This window comes from Taurulus bubalis (genome assembly GCF_910589615.1).
Source record: "Taurulus bubalis genome assembly, chromosome: 20".
NCBI classification, from domain to species: Eukaryota; Metazoa; Chordata; class Actinopteri; order Perciformes; family Cottidae; genus Taurulus; species Taurulus bubalis.
In genome coordinates, this window is record NC_136608.1 from 3,428,013 (window position 1) to 3,446,816 (window position 18,804).

At 44.4% G+C, this 18,804-nt stretch overlaps 1 protein-coding gene across 5 annotated transcripts; it reads right to left on the reverse strand.

Annotated features, from left to right (window-relative positions):
• Positions 1–442: 442 nt before the first annotated feature.
• nap1l1 (nucleosome assembly protein 1-like 1) lies at positions 443–17,628 on the reverse strand. Of its 5 annotated transcripts, XM_079235868.1 has the most exons (16): positions 17,547–17,628; positions 14,042–14,080; positions 13,011–13,099; positions 11,199–11,301; positions 9,114–9,255; positions 8,294–8,386; positions 7,804–7,932; positions 7,562–7,633; positions 7,333–7,472; positions 6,804–6,949; positions 6,681–6,700; positions 6,288–6,410; positions 5,527–5,559; positions 5,365–5,415; positions 4,047–4,083; positions 443–2,151 (listed from the first exon to the last, which is right to left on the reverse strand). In XM_079235868.1, the coding sequence occupies exons 2-15, from the start codon at positions 14,056–14,058 to the stop codon at positions 4,078–4,080; spliced, it is 1,164 nt and encodes a 387-aa protein (XP_079091994.1). In that variant the 5' UTR covers positions 14,059–14,080; positions 17,547–17,628; the 3' UTR covers positions 443–2,151; positions 4,047–4,077. The 5 variants fall into 5 exon arrangements, with proteins under 5 accessions (XP_079091994.1, XP_079091995.1, XP_079091993.1 ...); XM_079235869.1 differs by lacking the exon at positions 4,047–4,083 and having other exon boundaries at positions 443–2,148; positions 8,306–8,386; XM_079235867.1 differs by lacking the exon at positions 4,047–4,083 and having other exon boundaries at positions 8,306–8,386.
• Positions 17,629–18,804: the final 1,176 nt, after the last annotated feature.

The window sequence follows — 18,804 nt, forward strand, 5'->3', positions numbered from 1 at the left end:
CTAGTTTGTACTATTGTTAGTTCGCCTGCTAGAAGTTGTCACTAACGGATACCTTGAAAACCATCTGAAACGCAACACTTGAAGCCCTTCACTTATGAATGTGCATCACCGTCTGGGTTAAAGTCCTTTAATATCAGTGGGTAGTGATGTGCTCATTTTATTTCATCACTATATTCCCCACGGAGCTCATTGAGCATCTCACGATGTACAGCTGAAGGGATGGCGCCCTCTTCTGGCTCAAGGTAGTGCTTACACTCACTGGTTCAGACTGCTGGCCCAGAGGAGCAGCTTGTAGTGAGTGACCATGTTTCGTTTAGTAGAAATATTTTTAATTGTAATATAAAAAAAGCCAATCATACCATTAATACAAATAATAGTTTAACAACCCCAAGACCACAATCAAGACAAGCGTAACAAAACGAGTCAACCACATTTCACATGTTTAACCAATTTATTCATGAACATACACGTACGGTTATTGAGTACATTAGTATTTTTGTAGCATAGCATTTTGCCCTGACAACAGCTGCTCAGAAGGACCCTACAGAAGCCCCTTCACGTCTCTTCCCCACTCAACAGGATGTGAACGCTCTGCTCTCCACAGCGGACGCCATGCTGCCCAACAAGCGACGCTCGGCTGTTTCCACAACTGACATAAGAAGGCATTGAGAATAGGGGCGGGAGGGGAAGAGGCAGGCTACGGGTTTTTCTCTGTCCTCCTACCTGGCTAGTAAGTATTGCTCTGACGCGCTTCCCTGTGGCCTTCTGGGTAACAAAGCGAGGAGTAGTGTGGTGGTCATGAGCCAACAGGGTGGCCTTATCACGCGCCTCCCCTCTTTCTTTCACAGTGATTAAAATGAACCAGGACCTCAGGGGCTGGGCTGAGGGAGTCACCTGACTGGTCACGAATTGGTGAGGTAAAGGTGATAACCGGGTGAGGGACAGAAACGGGGGTTGGTGAACCTGACATGTCCACAGACACTTGAAACTTTCCTTTTTCCCCTTCGCTACGGAGCCTCTGGCAGAGCCCTTAAAAACCAGATGGCACGAGGTGAACGGTCCACACAGCCGGTGCCAAACAAAGTGCTGCTTACAAGGAGTACTCAAGACAGCTAACCACTGACGGGACGCCACCGGTACACCACAGTACAAAGTGCTATAGAAAAGACGACAGCCACGGCACTGCGAGCCTACGGGGAACCTGAAGCACTGGGTCATTGGGCCCCGAACCGGCCGTCCCACCAAACCGCTTCAGCCTCGGCTTAAGAATTCTCTGGAATGCTTAAAAAAAAAAAGACTCGACCAGGTTGCGCCAAGCCCTGGGAGCAACCTACGATGGGGCCAGAACAAATTTGGCTTAATTTAGACGAGTCCGTTCCAGCTGTTAGAGAAGTGGACTCCGCTTTGGAGAGGGAGAGGTTCACCGACGGCGCCGGGCCAGTCCGCTCACTGGAATGTATGGAGAGTGGAAAGTAGTCGAGCACGAGCGAAGCAGGACGTGGCCCAAAAATCACAGATTCCGGATCCCATGCCAAATGAGATTAGGTAAACTGGAAAAGACCCCCGGGCTGCAGCTCACCCACCCATCCTCCGTCACTAGAGCTGGAAATGCTACAGTGCTTCGGCCCCGCTAAGAAACAGAACGAGTATTGACCTGGGACGACCGGACCTGACCCACCTGGAACTTTGGTAGGAGGAAGAGGAAAGGGAGGGGCGTTGCCGCGATGCAGTCTAAACCACAGCTGTTGTCTAAGAGCAAATACAACAAAAGACTTCACGAGAACCCAAACTAGTTTTTAGCAGTGAAGAAACAAGTTCATGCTTTTTGAGGGAGATTTGTTTTTCCCTGTATTCTATCTATTGTACAGAGGAGGAAGAGAAGGAAAACAAAACTGGTCTAGTAAAATACTATGTATATCGAGCCACGCAGCTCCCAGTATTATACCATGAGTTTTTGTAACAAAAATCTTGAAACTTTTTTCTTCTTCAAATTCTACCAAGAAAAATACAAAACATTATAAGGCGGTAAGTAACTATTTTTTTTTTTAGATCAGTTTTTAATTTGAGAAGCCGTTACAGTGCAGTTGATCCTCAAGGCAGCCGGGCCGGGCTTCACTGCTGCTTGCACTCAGCTGGGGGGACTGCATCCTTCTGTAAGCAACCACAGGGAAGAAGGGGGTTAGATGAGAACCCCCCACACACACACACACGCGCGCACACACACACACGCACGCGCACACACACACGCCAATTCAAGACCTTAAACAGTCAAGCTGCACTAAACTAACACATCTGTACATCTCCCGGCGCCGAGCCCTCGATGGTAAAACTTGTGAAAACGTGACGATACTCGTTTTCCTGCGGTTCCTTAGGTGCCGGGGGCTCGAGACCAACGGCGTATCAAATCCAAAAAGCGGCACACGCCCAGGTTAAAGCCACATTGCCCGGCAGAAGGAGTTAGCGAGTTAGCGTTAGTCCTGCGGCGCCAACAGAAGACTGTTACTTTGAGTTCTACTACGATGCGTTCACGCTCCAGTCAGTAAAAATGAGATTTGGGCTACGGTAAATGATAATGTTAACGTGGTGTGTTCAAATGTGATTATTGGCAACAAACGTGAATGAATAGAGTTGTTTGAAGGTGATCTTTTCATAGCAATATAAAATAGAGATATTAGAGAGGGCCGTTTACCTTCTTAACACTAGCTCTAAATGTTAGTTTGGTTTTATTTTTTAGATCCAAGTATTAAGAAACAGAAAAGTCTGGACCGTAGAAGAGGTGACATGACACGGTCTTGGGTCAGATTTAAGCAAAACATCACATTGATATAAACACACTGAATGAAAAGATAAATACATACTTTAATGTTCCACATTTGTTAAATTAAAAACAAACATGAGCCTTTGAATACACCGATTCATAATCTCCACTGGTTAACGATTAGACGCTCTTTGTTCAGTCTATACACTTTGAAGGAGAAGCTTTTAAAGCTCTTCTCAAACGTAAAAGCATGAAGAGTCAGCAGACTCTTCTGAAGGTGACGCACGCTGCAGCTGCTACTGAACACTCGAAGGTCACTTCAGCCATTTAGTGAAATACATTTGTTCACAGATGAACTTCTGACAGTTGAATCTAAAAAAAAAAATTATAATCGCGCTGTAGGCATTTTGCTGTAAAATCTTGTCTCGCACACAATATGATGTAGCGCTGTTGAAAGAGTGTTTTACTGTTTTTATCTGTAAAGACGTTACCCAACGCTCAAAGCAAGAAATCACAATTGACCTCAATTTAATGTAGAAGGTTGAACATTGTCCGGAAAAATATATATATAAAATTGCGCAGATTTAAATTGTTAATCCCATTTCTCAAATAAAATCATATTCTAAATGTGCATCTAAAACGAGTAGTGTCCGCTCCGGTCGCCTGGTTAGGAATGCGCATTACTTCGTTGAGTAATAGCGAGTCTGTCTGCAGCATACAAGCTAGCTTACTAGCGAGCTAGCACGCTACTTTCAGAGTGCTGCTGGCCTTTGTAAATGTGTCAACCCGGTTCACATAACATCCCTCATGGCCTTTATCCCGTCATTACAAGCAGAAGACTGAACAGATCCAATGTGAACAGGGACGAGGATAAAACAATGGACCAATGAGCTTTCAATGGTTTTAAAGACAGACATCCATAAAAAGCAGAATTTATGGAAGAAAAAAAAAAATCCTCATCCTGAAAGAAACTCAAAACTAGCCTGTGTTTGTGGACGGATGAGTTCAACAGGGTGGAGAAAAAATAAAAAGGGGAGGGGCTGGACTAGCTTCAACATACAGAAATACAGGTGCAAATGCAGGACTCACTATGGGTTAAGAAACCAACAACAAACCGGTGGGTTAGTAACTCGGGAGGGTGCAGCACGGCGGCAGGAGGGGATCATGAGTGGGGCGGGGCGGGGCGGGGTGCAGAGAGATGAGGAGGAGGAAAAGCAAAAAGGCCAAACTGACAGTGGTTGGGGAGTGGAGTGATGGTAGTAAGCTGACGATCACAAGCTGTACCTACCAGGACAGGGTTATTTTTCTACTGTCACCACTTAAACCTAGTGAGGAAAAATTTAAAGAGTAGCTGACAAAAGATGCCAAAGTGACTGGAGATGAAGCAACATTAATGAATAGGAGAAAAAATAAAAGCATAACTAGCAGAATACAGAATGTCAAAGACGTTTTTGTTTGGCAAAGAAGCCGAGGTCATGCTTGTTTACGAGCCGCTTCAGTCTGGTTAATATTACTTTATTGGTTTGGTCTATGTGCACGGTGAGCATCTTATGGTGTACTAGAACTCAACTTTTAATATATTATGCAACTGGAGATCATTTGTCTTCATGTTGCAATACTTCTGAACTCAGCTTCAGTTTTTCAGCTCCATCGCCTCCTTCAGGAAGGCTGTGAAGCGAGTAAAGAGTCCAGGAGAGAACCCATTATTTATCAGTCAGTCAAATTATAGTAAACCTCTGCAGGTTTGCACTTCATTCAAACAAACTACTTCTATATTTTATATGTATTATGTCAAATACACAAAAAATGCATTTGACTAAGGCTGAAATATTTATATCTATAATTAAAATGAATATTGTCCGCGTAACATTTCCCTTCTCTACAAGGCAAACTGGATCTGTGTGTTGCAGAAGGTTCAGGTTTTAGTAACATGCAGCAGTCAGACTTAAAAATGGACAGTTTACCCCAAACACACAACTACAAAATACATCTTTGTCCTCTTACATGTAGTGCCATTGATCACTCAAGTTGTGTGATTCACTAGTGCCATTATATTGGAGAGAAGACGTTTACAGCCGATATCTTATAGCACTAGGAACCCACACAAACATCTATATTACCAAATAGCACTACAGGTGGGAGGAACAGTCTGTTTTGTGTATTTTGGGGTGAACTGAACTTTAAGCGACTGGTGAGAAGTCATTCCGAGGAACGGGCTCTGGTTAAGAAAATGGTGAAGAGGAAAAATGTCTAACGGGAGGGTCTTATCGTGCGTCTAGAAGCCAAATCAAGATCACGACGACAAAATAAAAGCTGAAGCAAAACCAAAAGCTGGTGTAAAATGAGATGCATTTGACAGTATGTATTCTGTATGTTGAAATCTGACAGCCGTTCTCTACCTGCAGGACACGGGGAGGGTGGTAATGCTCAACGTGTCTCACTGGGGCATTTAAAGAGGCTCTGAGAGATGCTATGAATGGCCGACAGTAAGAGCTGCTTCACTTTTTGGAAAGAGCACCCTGAGTCAACAAAGTGGAGAACGGCTGAGTCAGGTCTTTGTCAGGACACCAGAGATCTTTAGGGAGGGAGGGGACATGCGAGCTCACCTTGGGATCGTAGTCGGGGTCGTTCTCTTCGTCAGCCTCCTCCTCTCCTTCCTGAACACACAGAACGGCTTTAGACTGCTGGGGTTCCTCAACGCCGCCACAATAACACGCATCCATATTCAAACATCTTCATACGATAACTGTGTCCCCAAATAGTCTTACCTCATCATCTGCCTCCTCGCCCTCCTCATCGTACTGTAAAACACAAATGTGAGGATTAGCTAGTAAACAACATTGTATTCCTCAAATACATTTGAAAAGACATTACGTATTTGCTGATAAATCCTCCATTAAAACAGTGGTTAATCCAAATAACTAGGGCATCAAATTTAAAACGAGCACGTTCTGTCCGGGAGGAAGACGTGCCAGCACCGCTGATGAAGATGCGAATGGAAACGCATTCGCAACACGCTGGGATGAGAAACGTTTGCTTTGAATGTTTAAATGAGCCACTGGAGAACTCGTTAAAACACTTTACCTGATGAAAGTTTTATTTCTCATGTTTAATGTCATGTTTTCTGTTTATTGGCAGCTTTTAAAGCCTATTGTGACCCGTTGTCTCTGTTCAGTGTTTGTAGAGAAGTGATGGAAATGTTCCTTATTTTCACAATAACAGGTAACTAAAGTCCCCATTCAGATCTTTGGAAGAAGAATAAACTGATTTAGGTTTTTCCTGCTGTTCCGAACACACCGAAGTTTATTCCTAAACCAGAGTGGGTCGAACGCGACTAGTGTGCACCTTTTTAATTACTATAGCGCCAACAACTAATGGAAGGAATCAGGAACATTCCTTACAACTCGTGCCAGCAGCAAAGAGAGCCGAGCCCCTGACAGATATGTAGTCAAGCAGAGTCTAGTGAAACGTGTGTCCATTGCAAAGCCCCTAGTGGACATCCGGTTGAGTCCAGCTAAAGAACACTCACGTCGTCATCGTCGTCCTCGATGGCCTCCCCTGTGAAGTAGAGCACGGCCCGAGGAACGATGCGCTCGCGGATGAAGTGGCCGATCTCAAAGTCTGCAGCCAGGACGGCCTCCGAGTCCTCGTCCTGAAGACAGACGCCAGTCAGTTCATTCATGTTTAAAACAGTAATGCTCGAGGTCTTTATAGGACAGTCAGGGCTGGACCGGTTAGTCTCTTTTTTGGGGTAAAAGGCAAGAAGTGATGTACAAAACATTTAAGTCTTAAAGATAAACAGTAAATATTCAAAATGCCTGAGAAGACTAGATTAGAATTAAGATTCTTGGAAGAAAAAAAAACATTTATACAAGTAATTTGTTGCTTCAAGCTGTTACACAGTAGAAGTACAATGACTTACCAACTCTGCGCCTTCTGGAACTGTAAACAAAAAGGCAGAGTTAGTTAGTTATGCCAATACCAAACTGATCGTTTTAGAGTCAACTGCCGTGGATTAGTAATCTTTGTGCTCCGTCATGCTTACCATCTGGCGGGGTGAAGAAGTTGAAGAAGGAGTCGTTGGGGACCGTCTTGGTGACCGTCCTCACTGTGCCGCGGCCCTTGTGCTTCTGTTTCTTCTTGATTGTTTTCAACGTGACGTTCTTGCCCTTCGTCCACTCGATCGTGCAACTGAGGAGGAAGCAAGGTTAGCGTCAGAAACCCAAATTATATCTGGTGTTCCATCTAGCTGGTGAGGTTGTTGAGGTAAACGATATAGCGAGGCAGGTCATGGTTGTTGAGGGGGCGTTTTATTCAATAACGAGGCCGACCTTATAAACAGTGCCAGAAACCATGAAATCATAATGCTCCTGAAAAAAAAAAAAATCTTTAGTTGGAAACCAAGTACTGATGCAAATTAGTATGAAAATGAGACTGATTTCATTAATGAACAACAACTGGAGAAATCTTTGTTTGTTGAAAAGGAAAAATGTCAATAGATTTCCTCCCAGAAAAAGACCACACAATATCACTGTACAACTAATACTACGTCAACACAAAAGACTCAGGCTCACCCCGTGCAGCACATGATCTCGGGCCCATCGAAGGAGAAGGGGTCGCTCTCGTCCGGCTCGGCCCTCATCTTGTAGGTTTTCGTCAACAGCGTGTTCGTGAAGAAGTCGTTGGCCTCGAAGAGGAACTCTAACGTGAAGCTCTGGGGAGGAGCGAACCAGATGGCGGTTACAGACGGGTCAGCGTGAACCGACCGCTGCCAGACATTCAACACCAGTCACGCTCACTCACCATGGGCTGTCCTGGATCCGAGAACTTCACTTTAATGTCTTGTAAATGTTTTAGGATGGGTTCATCGTGTTCCTGAGGGGTGGGGAGAGAAGCACACCAGCATTCAGAGTTAGAAACCCATCATGTGTCAGAATCCATACTGGAAACATGTTCTACACAACTTAGCCAGCAGGTGGCAGCAAACCCCCCTCATCACAAATGCAGCCTCCGACCCACTTTCCCTGCCGTCTGGACGAGCCTACCTGCAGCATGTCGCTGAGCAGGTCCACGTTTTTGAAGACGGTTAACCAGAACTCCGGGATGCCTTTGGGGTCCTCCTTTTCCTCGTCCTTCTTCTCTTCCTCCAACTTGGCCTTCTCCTTCATCTCGTCCTGGTTGAGGGAGACATTTTCTTTACAAAAGGACTCGTGCTCGGCCGGTTTTTTCCAGGCATCATGCATTATGAAACGAGGCTCGTCGCCACCTACACCCACAAAGATCTAATATTATGGAGCAAGGGAACCAGCTCCATAATATTAGATCACTAAACTGATGTCATCAACTGTATGTCTGCTTTGCAATACAGACGTCTGATATCGGTGCTAGTGATTGAATCCCACGTTCTTCCTCATTAGCTGCATGCCACTTTGCTTACTCAGTTCTGGATGAGACTTTGGGCTACGTGCACGAAACAAAGAGAAGGCCAAGTGCTCAGGCAGACAGGGAGCATGCAGGTGTATAAGTCACCTGTACCTGCTTACTTACTGTCAGCTCTTCCTCCTCATCTATCTTCCATTCGCACTCCGCGTCTGTGGGCTCGTACGCTGCTTTCACTATGTCGCTTCGCTGTGAAGAGGAAAAGGAGAAAAATATTTAGTTTGTGCCAGTTGCACCCAAGTGATGTACATTTCCAGACGGTTATATCGTCGTCTTCGGAAAAAAGGAAATCCTAAAAGTAAATGGAATACGACACCAAGCGGCAGCCGTTTCAGTGACCAGAGAGAAAGTCTGCTATTCTTGGGAATGTTGTCGCTTCCAACCTCTTTGTTTACATGAAAACAAAACGCATTTCACGCTGCTTTAGCGAAGAACACACGGGTAAGTCGACTCCTCACAATAAAATCCAGTTAAAGTCAAGGGAACCGGGTCAACCTCACTTGATGAGGAAGTAGTGCCGAGTCATGTGTGGGGCTGTACCGAACAGGTCAAAGCTCAACACTGAAACACTAACATTTTGAGAGTCTTGGCCTAAATTTAAAGTGGTCACGTTGTGTTCCTGGATGCACAGCAGTACAGATCAGCATAAACATGGCAGCTCGCTCAGGGTAACAGATGCTGAGGAAGAGTGCGGCAACCATGTAGCGCACTATGCATTTGATGACGCATGGAACACGGATACACTCGTACTCCTTAAAAGGTTCATGAATCTTTTAAAAGCAAACCGACGTGTGATGCTAATCGTTTAGTTTATGCTTTGAGGAAACCGCACAACTAACAGAAAATGACGTCAGCCTGACAGCAGCAGGAATACAACACTGAAGGTCACAAAGAAGAAAGCGTATGGCTGACTCACTTGGTCGAAGAAGGGCTGGTAGAGGGCCGCGTACTTTCTCTCCAGTTCATGGACCTCTTCGTAGAACTTTGCCTCAATGTGGGCACATTTGACCTGCAGGTTCTTGAGGGCGTTCACACGTCTCTTTACAACCTTCGGTAAGCTGAGAGGAGACGGATGCGAGTACAAGAGATGAGTACAATCCTGGAAACATCCTGGCGTGAAGATCAGTTACTGTTATGCATTTCACTCTGTGCTTTAACTGCAATTACTACACTTCTGGTTAATTTTGCACACAAAAAACAAAAATCACACTAATGGGAATAATCTATAGATTGTGCCAGTTTAGGTTCAAGATTGTAGAAAGGGCTGCACAAACTTTAAAACTAAGATATTTTGTGATCATGCATTCCCTTTGCTTCTCGATGTAGAAACGCAGAACAAAATGTTCTTAATGTGCAGCAAATGGTAAACGCTGCCTCAGAAGTTAATGAGAGCTTTGGCGCAGAGCAACCCTCCCAGAGGATCTCCAGTAAAGTACGCACAGCAATAAACAATCCATGCCAAGAACAGGTTGAATTGAGATTTGCTTCATTTAACAGCAGCGTGAAGGAGGAATGTCTAAGACAGATGTATTGGTGTATACTTTAGGTTCCTGGTGTGGATCATGTACAGAGTTCCTCAACATTGTACATTTTTTCATGCATTTTCTAAAACTCGCTCTGGGCTGAGTGACTACAGCAAGAGAAGAGAAGGAGAAGCTCTATATGTCCGACAGGCACCATCATATCAGAGGCCCATTTGTACAGACAACGGCCGTTAACTGGGGAGCTTTGGGCTTTTATTGTCGTGCACATCGTCTCCTGTCTCATCCAAACAAAGTATGACACAAACAAATACATTGTAGCCCAACACTTCAGCTAAACCTTTATAAACAAGAAGATTTAGTACAACTGGTAATGAATACAGTCAGCCCTGGACTATGGCAGGATGAAATGCTCTATAGCTCCGCTCTGATATCCATGTAGGTGGGCCTTCTCTCTAACGTCATACCTGTCCGCATCTCCGTTTATGAGTCACAAGACTTTGCCGTTACGGACAATTGTCAGCATCCAGTTATAACATTTAAAAATAGCTGCAGTGCTGCAAAGGGTTAAACAGTTCATTTTGCATTTTTTTGTTGAGTTAAAATGAAATCATCCGAGGCCTGGTTGGAGCCTTGATCATCGATCAACATCAACCAGACTTTGAGAGCTGGAGAGGCTGCACAGAGTCAAGTTTCTCTGCAGTGTGGTAAATTAAAACGCCTGCACTATGCTGGCAAGGGAATGCGTGTCCCAAGAGCTGGGATGGTGTAAACTGGTGGATTTGTTAGTGACTGCCAAATACTGGACAAGTTGATCAAAGAGCTGCTCGCTGATGGTAAGCAGTGGGCGGCACCGCCCCTCGGCCAAATACACAAAAACATTCAGGAGAGCGGCTCAGACTTCTCCCTCTGCCCCAGCTACACGCTGTAGACGTCAGAAACGTGCGTGTTAGCCACCTTAAACAAAGGCAGAGCTAAAAAACTAAAATAAAAACAGTTCCAAGTGTATGCTATATTTAGAATATTTCCGACTATACAGTCCATTTCCAATGGGCACCAGACTTCCACTAGAAACGGCTGAAAACAATTTTATCTTTTAAGTGAGCCTTTGTTTTCTGTCTCAAATACAATTTGTTGAAGTCCTTATCCACCTTATCCTTATTGTTTATTTTGGGAAGCAGACATGGTTACCGGCACAGCAGCAAAGCAATGTGCCGGTAACCATGTCTGCTTCCCAAAACTGTTTCTCACTTCTCAGTGACTTCAAGTTTATGTTTGGAAGTTGTGGCTCTATCCAGAATCTAAGACAAGAATCTGGATTCCTAAACAAAATATTTTGTACCCTTTTTAACCACCTTTGTGCCACAAAGTGTCATAAGATGCTGTTAGGTAGCCAACTGCTATAGAAAGAGTGTCCCATCCTTTAGTGTGCTTACAGACACTGAACTATACTGCAGCTGTTCTGCATAAACAGCTTCCAAGCTGAAGTTGTCGCCCGTACAAAACAGATTCTGTCTCACCTCTCCATGTAGCCTGACGGCGAGCCGTTCAGACCGTCCAGCCTCTCCTGCAGCGCAGCCAGGATCTGTGGGTTCTGCATCATCTGCACGGTCAGCTGACGAGCTGGGAACACAAATGCACAGTCAATTTTAAATAATACTTACATATTTTTTTCCATACATACATTAAAAGGCAATTACAGTGATTCCGGCTTTCACCAAGGCTCATGTCTTGGTGAAATCTGAACTGGAGGTTTGATTAAAGTGCTCAAATAAGCACATTCATGTTCGGGAAAAGGACTCACCGGCATAATAAGGTGTGTAATGAATGTGCATATTGCCAGTGTTGAATAGACATACGAGGAGGCAGTCAGCAATAAGGAGCGCTCTTCCTTTGTGCAAGTGGACAGGTGACAGATGGTACAGTCCAAGTGTCCGACACATTGCTCGCACCTATCAAAGCTCAGCCGCATCGCTGCTGGCAGGCGAGAAGATTAAAGAGATTGGAAGTCACTTTTCTCGGTTAGCACATCCTGAGCATGTTGCCTGGAACCAGCGAGCATAGATCAGCTGTACTTATACAGCTGATCTATCTAAGATACACCTATACTTGTCTGAATTCACACAACGCAAGCTGTTGCTTTTTCGGTGGAGGTGGGGATGAAATGCCGAGACGATAATGAGTGGGTTGGGTACCGAACTCTTTACCATTTAAAGTAGGGCCCTAAAAAAGGTTAACGCGCTGTACACAAGCGGTTGCATTTTGACTGTTGCGCCCAATTCCTGAAGATACAACTATGCTCAGTAAAAAGGCGGATGTTTTTTGGGGTCATATGACCACAGATGCTCGAATATATTTTAGTATAAAGGTCACTGCAGTTCATCGCTCGTCTTAATTGTTGCTACTGGTGTGTTTCAGGTCCGACCCTGCAGAACTATCATCTAGTTTTGGAGGGTACATTCACATGTAGTTGAAGGTGTGATGGCAGTAAACCTGCCACCTTTGCATTTACAGGTGGAGCATTAATGTGGCCCTATTTTACATTTACATTATTAATTAAGATCACATATGCAACACTGAATAAACTTGAGGATGGGGTTGGGTGCTGCTGAATAATTTGCACTGTTGGCAGCAGGTGAAGCTTCACCCTTTGTTTCTAAACAATGCACTTATGAGCTGTGATTTGCGATTCCTTCTGCGTGTGCAGCCTTGATGCGTGATCGAGTGATGGGCGCAGGTTATTAACAAGTTTGTGCTGCATGTTATTGTTGGCATGCTGCATTACTCATGCGTTCATAATCTCCCACCTTGTGTAAAGCTTTGCCGAGAGTGCGCTCGCTATGAGCGATCAGTCGCAGGCAGCCAGAATGAGCCTCCTTTCAAAATCTGGCCTTTAAAAAAACTATTCAAACTTGCTATAAATAGACGAGGCCAAACAGCCGTCTATCTATCCACAATGAGGCGGCAGTGGGCCGATATGAGAAACCGACTGAATCATTTATTGGGCGTCAAAAGGGATGAGTAAACAGCAGCGAGATCCCAAAAATAAAAACGGATTAGTGCCTCCGAGCTCTTAACTACAATGCTAAATCATTAGTCAGTCATTATAATTCTCCTCAGTTTAAGAACCAGACAGAGACAGAGTTCAGATTGGTACGCTGCTATTGGAATAACATTTAAAACGGTGATTTAGAAGATTTCAACATCTAAACTATGCCTTTCCGCTTGCAGTTTTTTTTTTTTTTTTTAAAGACAGACCGTCTCTAACTATTCTTACACATTGCTGCAATTACGCTATCACAAATCTGTGCTGCAGCATTGTAGAGTCTTACCTTTGCTGTTTTCATCTTCTCCCGTCTCTTCCTCTTCCACTTCCTCCACGTCCTCCATATCTGCAGGGTCTATCTCAGCCTGGTCTTTGCTGCTCGGGGGACACACGGCGGGGGAGGAAGACAGAGGGGAAGACCAACAAAACGCAGACACATCACACTGAGTGTGCAGAATCCACACCTGCCACCATTTACATAAGGCACTTTTAGAGTCAGAGTGAAGCGGAATATTAGAGCGGTGTACAATTTGGGGGATTTAAATCAAAACCTAGGCACTTGATTTGATATTTAACGCCCTCTTAAATCTAAAAATATAATTGCTTGGTGAAAACATGGAAAAGATTAAGCTGGGAAACATGTTTAGTCTTAAATTACCGAGGGAAAACTCAGATTCACAACTAAAAGGTCAAAGACTGCATGAGCACTTGACCAGGATAATAAATAATAGCTGCAGCGCTACTGGCATGCTCAGCTCAAGGGCACATTGGTTGATAATTAAGAGGAAGAGTTCAGTGTTATTTCCTGCCCGGGCAATAGGGCATAATCTTTTTAAATGACAAAGCCAGTACCAGTATCCTTAAAGTGATGCCGATACCAACAGTGTCTGCTCATCTTCTGTTAGCCATGTCAGCTGATGCTGTCGTTAGCTCAGTTGGCACCGTTAGCGGTTAGCAGCCAACGGTTGATGTCGAGAGGCTCAACCATTGGCAATCTTGACTGCATGGGTTGCAGCTGCTGCAGTAGTGGGTGATTCACAAGTCTCATTAAATCAAAGACCAGCCGTAATCAAAACTGGGTTGTTTTTAGTTTTACCCATGAAGGTACTCCAAGCACTGAAACATGATGCCCTACTTTAAGATGCAGTGCAGGAGAGCACAATACTGAATATGACACAGCTTCACCAGCAGGGCTGCTGTCATGCTGTCAGTCTGTCAGTCTGCAGCACAACATTAAAATCAATGGCCAACAGAGAGAGCAGGTTAGTGTGAGGGAGGGAGGGAGATGGCATCCCTGCGTTGTGTGTATGCACTTACTTGTCGATATCTGCCATCTTAGCCGAGTCAGGAGTGATGCTAGAGAGAGAAGAGAAGGTAATTAGTTTAGAAATACTGGAGGACACAAACTAATTTATTTGGACTCACACATGACTGTCTTAAGATTTGGGTCAAACAGCATTTGCAAATAAGTCCTGATGTTAATACTAAGATGGTACAGGGACGATGTTAAAGTTAACACTTAATGACAGGTACTTGCATCGTTATACTATATAATCATATCAGTGGCATAAAAGAGTGTTAATGACAATATTGTGTATCGCAATTACTTCTGGGAAGATATACCATCCAACAGAGTTAGTTATTGTGGCAGGCCTACGTCCGACTTGCAAAGAGACCTCTGTGTGTCACACTAGAGATAGATAGATATAGATATACATATATACACACGGTGATGCGGCCTCTTTCTGCACCAGCCTTACTAGAAAAAAATAAATGTAAACGAGCATTGCAAGTCATCCTACTCCTGCAAAACACTACCGCGTGTGCACTACCGCCATCCATACATACGTTAGATATAATACATTTCACCAGGCCGACTCAGTTCACATGAGTGAGAATGAATAATCAGCTGCTATATAAAACAAACCTCAGTAACAATTATCGGATCAAATGCACAGTTAAATTAATGTCAGGCCTGTACATAGATGCTGTAGATGCTACATGGCTATGTTTTGTTTGGATTTTATTAACTAAACTAGTTTGTGGCAAAAGCTAGTAGTTTTGCTACTACATACACACATTAATAACCTGAACCAATACAATAAACACTAACAGAAATTCAAATATATTTTGAACTTATTTAGAATGATTATTTGAATGTCATGTTTGGCCAATGTTAACAGACTCTGTACACCTAGCTTATTAGATAAACTGACCATTTCAGGAAAAGAAAGGCTGATGAAGATGAAGTTAGTTGTATAAATAGAGGGGAGGAGGGAAGTATTTTGTCTACTGTACGTGAAAAAAGCCAAGCAGGAGCTTTCCATTTCATTGTTGTAGGTTGCTTAATAGAGTATTATATTCCATCAATAAACAGGATGACAGGTAGTACAGTTTGATTATTAATTAGCATAGGACCACCTTACAAGGGAAATATTAACATCAGGAGACTTATCTCTACTATACTTCCTAGCTCCAACCTAAAAATCATGGAACATTCTTACATGATTTTTAGGTTGGAGCTAGGAAGTATAGTAGAGATAAGTCTCCTGATGTTAATATTTCCCTGTCATTGTGTGTAGACTGTCATTTCCATAGGGCCAGACTATAGCAACGGTCCTTAGTCCTGGTCTTTGACTGCCATTTTACTGCTGGTTTGGCATCCAATCGAGCCGCTAATTGCGTTCACCTGTCATCCCAGGGGTAAACTGGCCCCGATCGGATGGCGGCGCTTTACCAGCAGCCCAAAGCTTCAGAACCTCATGCACGATCCAAAAAATCAGCCACCGAGATGCAACCATTTTCACAGAGCGATAAACAATTTACACCAAACCCAAGAAGAGGACTGATCCTTTCTGAACAGCCGTCATATCCTCACCATCTTGCTGTACATTAGCTGGCCTACATTTCAGCTACGACAGCATTATTCAGCTGCGGCGCCGATGTGACAGTTCGCTCAGCACAAAGTGGCAGATCAAACCATTTCTTCCTTCATAAGGGGATAACTGATGAAGAAAGCTGTGTGTTGACTCAGATTTGTGGCTTTAATCATGTCCCCATTCCTCCACGGAAAGCTGCATTCTGTCATTTATCTAATATGGAAACGCACTTTAAAGCTCTCTTTGTAGTCAACAATGGTGCAAATGAACAAGCGCACACATGCCCCATATCACACTACAACATCTAAGAGTAAGATGACACCCACCACCATCTTGTATTCTCTACTATGCCAAGTTATTGACAGGAAAGTAATGTAGAAAGCTTTTAGCAGCAGCACACATTCTTCAAATATACTGCGGGTGCGCAATATAAATGTGATGTCAGGGCGTCTCAAGTTGGGGTCAATACTTAAGCTTTATAATGGGCGGACATGGCAGGTAAACAACGTGATTGGTTGAGAGTGCATCGTGCCATGTGTCTGGAAGTTCTTTGAACACCTGCACACGTTTAGGCATCTCCATGCAACATTTTGTAGTCACATTTCAACAAAGATGCTCAGTGGATAACACTCACATGTGACGAAGTGATGACTCATGAAAGTAGACTTATCCAATATATTTATTGCAGCTTAAAGTTAGGAATGCAAGTGCCAAGCATGTACAGAGAGATCATGCCCTCATCTCACCCTGTCACAAAAAGCCACCAAAACACAAAATAGTCACATCTTTTTCTCCACATCCGTGTGATAACAATGTTGACTACACGTGTAACACAAGTCCTGCGGACAGACCACACGTGGTCCCATTAGTTTTTAGAACTAGTCCTCGTATCCTAATCCTGCCCCAGCGACCACGTGTTGCATGCTCAAGTCTAGCGAGCCATCAATGACTGACCCCAAAAAAAAAAAAAAAAAAGAGCCCTGGTGGGTGCCGGCCGCTCACTCTTGACGCCTGTATTTTAACAACTTAATTCGGACCCAGACCCCGTGAGCCGTTTACCGTCCCGACGTCAAACAACTATCCTAACGTCCTCCGCGTACAAGCCGACACCGAGGCTAGTAAACCGGCTAACTGTAGCCGGCCCGCCCGGTCTCGTTCCCCTGCACCGCCTCGATGGTTCCGGCTACTTAAGCTAGCTTGTGTGCTACTAGCTTGATTGCGCACTACCCGGGCTGAGCAAGTGGGAGGACCAGCTTCCGACAGACACGGTGCCAGGGCTCGACCATACCGCGGTACCGTGAGCGTTGTCACCGTTGCCTCCCGGCCGGGTCACCGCTTCCTTTACGGCACGAGAGGAAGCGGTGACCCGGCCGAGAGGAAGCAGTGACAACGCTCCCGGTACCGCGGGTCGAAGCAGCTCGCGCTGTGTCACGTCAACGGCTGTCTCGTGTCAAACCGGCGCGTTAACTGTTATTAACGGCTACCCCTTAAGTCCAAACTGCAAACGGCAGCTCCCCAACAAGAGTACCGTCCTCCAGCAAATATAAGGTCATGTCCACCCCCCAAAAAAAATACAAGACACGTGTCAACTAATTCAGAAAAACGTTGACAATTACGGCAATTGTGCGACGTCATATACTCCCTACCAATGCGACGATTGTCATACCGATCCAGGGGACGCGGACATGCACGATAATCGCAGTTTCATTATTTTTCTTAATCGCGTGTGGCGGTAACACACACACACACACACACACATCATGGTGGAGCCTGTCTCAATGGCTGCTGCTGCTCGTCTGCCTCCACTAGCCTTAGCAGAGCGGAGCTGTCTTTTCCTCTGCCAGCCCGACAATTCAAGCAACGGAATTGCAATTTAAACCGGTGAAACGACGCGTGAGCTCGGGGCGTTGGCGTCGAAGCCATTCGCGAGTCTTGTCCCTTACCTTTCGCTTTGTGGCCGGAGGCTGGACTGGTGAAGCGGCGCTGCGCAGTGAAGAGGTCCCGGGGAAGAAAGACTCCGCTCCGATGGCGGTAAAAAAGGGAGAGAGATCCCGCCGCCTGCGCTCATATACATCCGACGTCATCACGTAAACCGGCAGTCGCCGTGGCAACGCTGTAAAGTGGGCGGGGCGGCGGCGAGGGTGCCCCTATTGGCGGGAGCAGGATCGTCATCATCAGCACCACGATCCTCTTCCTCTCGTCGCTGAACGCTCCTCTTCCTCACCTCATTAATTATTATCATGATAAACATTTTTTCTTTCTTCCTCGTCGTCAATTCCCTCACCATTTCATTAATTGCAGGGTTCTTACGGTCATGGAAAACCTGGAAAAGTCATGGAATTTTAAAATGGTTATTTCCAGGCCTGGAAAAGTTTTGTAAAAGTCATGTAAATGTGTTATATTCATGTGTTTATGACGTTCATTTACACTGAGTTTGAAATAATTAATATGCTTTTACAAGAAAGACGCTCAAAATATAAGCAGGCATGCATACAGGCATCTATATAAATGTTTATTCTTTTAATCAAACTATTGTCTCATTCATTTGTGTCATTTAAGGTTTACTGGATGCTTTGTATTCTCATTGTTAGTTTAAATACTACATTTACTCACTTTCATGTTTACACCGAGAATTCACAAAATGTTTGGTCATGGAAAGTTGGTTTAAAGTCATGGAAAAGTCATTGGTCAGAATGTGTATGAACCCTGTTATTAATCATCATCTCATCTCGTTCAGCATCGTGATCATCTCACCCTCATCGCAATATTCTCATCTGCACCAGCAGCTCCATCATCTTCATCATCCACCTCGCCCTCATCCTCGTCATCACAGGCTGATATGAAAGCTCACCCTCATCATCCTCACTGTCAACCCTGATAGCTGTCATCCTCCTCGCCACTTTCATCAGCAATAGCAGCATGATATTTATTAACATCCCAATCATAACTATTTTAATCTTCCTTAGCATCATCATCATCATGTGACACGCTACTGCAATAACAACCTCCCCTCCCTTTAACCACTCCCTCAAAACATCACCGCGTCTGCTCATTGCTTCACTGAATGTTACAAATGTTGATCTTATAAAACCAGTTTGATTTAAAAAAAAAGATATATATATATATATCTTCATTTAAAAGGGACCATGTACAGTTAAGACATAAATGTCACCATTTGATGCACTGTACCAGATTTTAGCT

Excerpts from the sequence above, each read along its gene's own strand:
- nap1l1 (XM_079235865.1), bottom strand. Across the intron at positions 7,634-7,803 it reads TGCTCAGCGACATGCTGCAG|GAACACGATGAACCCATCCT; the intron begins GTAGGCTCGTCC and ends CCCACCCCTCAG. Across the intron at positions 6,950-7,332 it reads GAGATCATGTGCTGCACGGG|TTGCACGATCGAGTGGACGA; the intron begins GTGAGCCTGAGT and ends CTTCCTCCTCAG.